The sequence below is a fragment of the Solanum tuberosum genome, unplaced genomic scaffold (assembly GCF_000226075.1).
Source record: "Solanum tuberosum cultivar DM 1-3 516 R44 unplaced genomic scaffold, SolTub_3.0 scf00703, whole genome shotgun sequence".
Classification (NCBI taxonomy): Eukaryota; Viridiplantae; Streptophyta; class Magnoliopsida; order Solanales; family Solanaceae; genus Solanum; species Solanum tuberosum.
Window position 1 is genome coordinate 112,315 of NW_006239621.1, and position 2,786 is coordinate 115,100.

The window sequence follows — 2,786 nt, forward strand, 5'->3', positions numbered from 1 at the left end:
ACCGTAGTCATTTTGGCTACGGGTGCAAAAGTCTCCTCATAGTCCACCCCATACTCCTGTCTGTTACCAAGAACAACCAATCGAGCTTTGTACCGATCAAGAGTTCCATCAGAATGAAGTTTGATTGAATAAACCCACTTACATCCAATAGGGCGGACATTTGAAGGACATGAAACAATGTCCCATGTGTCATTTTCTTTAAGAGCCAAAAGTTCTTCCTCCATTGCTTTCTGCCAACATTCATGTTTGGAAGCTTGTGAGTAACAAGATGGAACATATATGTTGGATAAAGTAGAGGAAAAGCCATACCAATTGGGAGTACGAGATACTCTTGTAGATCGCTGAGTAGGCTCAAGAGGACCAGATCTTGAAGAATTCTCAGATTCTAGTTGTGGTACAGTTTCAGGTGGCGGATCGATGTCGGGATAGGATAAAGTTGGCCGACGTCGTTCATACACAAATCCAGGTTTGAACCTTTAAAAGAAGATGATAAATCCTCAAAAGTAGGAAGAAGAGGAGAAACATAAGATGGATCTACAATCGTAGGAAAGAAATATTGATTCTCAAAGAAAACAACATTTCTAGAAATACGAAATTTGTGAGAACATGGATCATAGCAAATAAAACCTTTTTGTGAAGTACTATAACCCATAAAAGCACATTTAGTAGAGTGTACAGAAAGTTTATTGCTTTGCGAAGGAGGCAAATGAACAAAACAAACACAACCAAATGTATGAAAATCACTATAGTTAGGATTTTGGTGATAAAGACAAAAATATGGAGACTCAAGATTTAGCACTTTAGATGGCAATCTATTAATTAAATAGACAACAGTAGACATAGCTACCACCCAATATTTAGAAGGTACAGATGACTCAATCAATAAAGTACGAGTGACATCTAAAAGATGCCGATTTTTTCATTCAGCAACTCCATTTTATTGTGGTGTATATGGGCAAGAGTGTTGTGAGACAATCCCTTTGTCAAGCAAGAATTTTTGAATTCATAAGACATATATTCTCCACCAGAATCAGATCTTAATAATTTGATGCATGTAGAAAATTGAGTCTCAATGTAAGCCAAAAATGTCTTGAACATGGAAAATACTTCAGATTTGGATCGAAGAAAATACACCCATGTAAACCGACTATAATCATCTATGAATGTCACAAAGTATTTGAAATGAGCATGAGAAATAATTGGTGAAATGCCCCAAAACATCATTATGAATGACATCAAAACACTTTGTAGCACGACTACCAAAATTAGGAAAAGGAAGAGTTTTACTTTTGCCTAATTTACAAGTAGAACAATCAATGGAAGCAACTGAAAATTTATTTTTATTTCCCAATAAACCAGAATTTGATAAATGAGACAACACAACAGAATTTGGATGTCCTAGACGCTTATGCCAAACCTTAGTTTTACTAGTAGTAGAAGTACAAGCAAAAGATAGAACAGAAGGAATGGAAAAGTGTATAGGAAACAATCGTCCAACTTTAGGCCCCTTCGCGATTATCGTCCCCGACACCTGATCCTGCACAAGACAACCATTACGAGAAAAATTCACATCACAATTGTTATCTACTAATTGTCCAACTGAAATAAGACTAGTTGAGAGCATTGGTGAAACAAAAACATTCTTGAAAGTTGGAGTAATGTCCCCAACCTTGGTAATGGGTAAATTACTACCGTTGGCAATCTGTATTTGTGATGGACCTTGATACTTACGAACATTTTTTAGGATGCTCGTTGATTTGGTCATATGATTGGAAGCGCTTGAATCAACAATCCAAAAATTAGATGTAACATCATTACCTTGTAATCCCAATGCTGAAAAGGCTGACACGATCATTTGTTGTACCATTTCAGGAGTAAGAACTTGTCCTGAAAATGAGTTATCATCAGTGGAACCATTTATCCTAGCTTGAAAATCATTGATCTTACGATTTTGAGGGCGCGTGGGATACTCTTTAATAATGACTGTAGCATTGAGTTCTACTCATATCCCTGCCCTTTCCTTTAACTTGAGCAGCAAATGCAACAGTGACATCATTTTCTTTCTTAAAAGCATTTTGTGTGACAAGACGTTGCTCTTCACGAAGTAATTCCCTAAAGCAAACATCCAAAGAGGGAGACGGGTCACGATTCATCAAGTTAGAGCGAACACTCTCAAAGTCGGAGCGTAATTTCATCAAAAATTGGTCTCGCTTGCTTTGCTCATGAACTGCCTGAACCACTGATAGGGATTCAGTAGGTATTTTGGCATAGATAATATCTGTAAATTCAGCCCATAAGTTTTGAAATCCAGAAAAATAATCCTGAACAGAAAGACCTCCTTGAGAGTAATTAGCAATTTCATACTCCAACTGAAAGCGTCTTGCGCTATTATCTTGGTTGTAAACCTTTTGCAAGTAATCCCACATGGCCTTAGCTGTCTTGTACGGCCTGAGATTAAGAACAATAAGAGGGTCAATTGACCCTAGAATCCATGTCATCACCCGAGCATCTTTAATCTTCCATTCACCTAGCTTTGTTGCATCAGTAGGAGCAGGATCGCTTCCATCTATATGGCCCCATAGTTCTTTATCGGTGACAAATAACTGAAACTGAAACTCCCAAGAAGAATAATTTTTTCCAGTGAAACGAACACTGAAGGATTCAAAGTGATGTGAATTCATGCTTTTGAATAGCTATAAAACTACAAAGACTCAAGAAAGCAACTAGAATGACCAAGAACAAAATTCCCAGGAGGTAGCCAAAAACCAAGATTTTCAAAAAAAAAT

At 37.2% G+C, this 2,786-nt stretch overlaps 1 protein-coding gene across 1 annotated transcript; it reads right to left on the reverse strand.

Moving 5' to 3' along the window:
- Positions 1 to 1,973: 1,973 nt before the first annotated feature.
- LOC107058926 (uncharacterized) lies at positions 1,974 to 2,681 on the reverse strand. Its single transcript, XM_015305172.1, has one exon. It carries the CDS (start codon positions 2,679 to 2,681, stop codon positions 1,974 to 1,976), a length of 708 nt encoding a protein of 235 aa, XP_015160658.1.
- Positions 2,682 to 2,786: the final 105 nt, after the last annotated feature.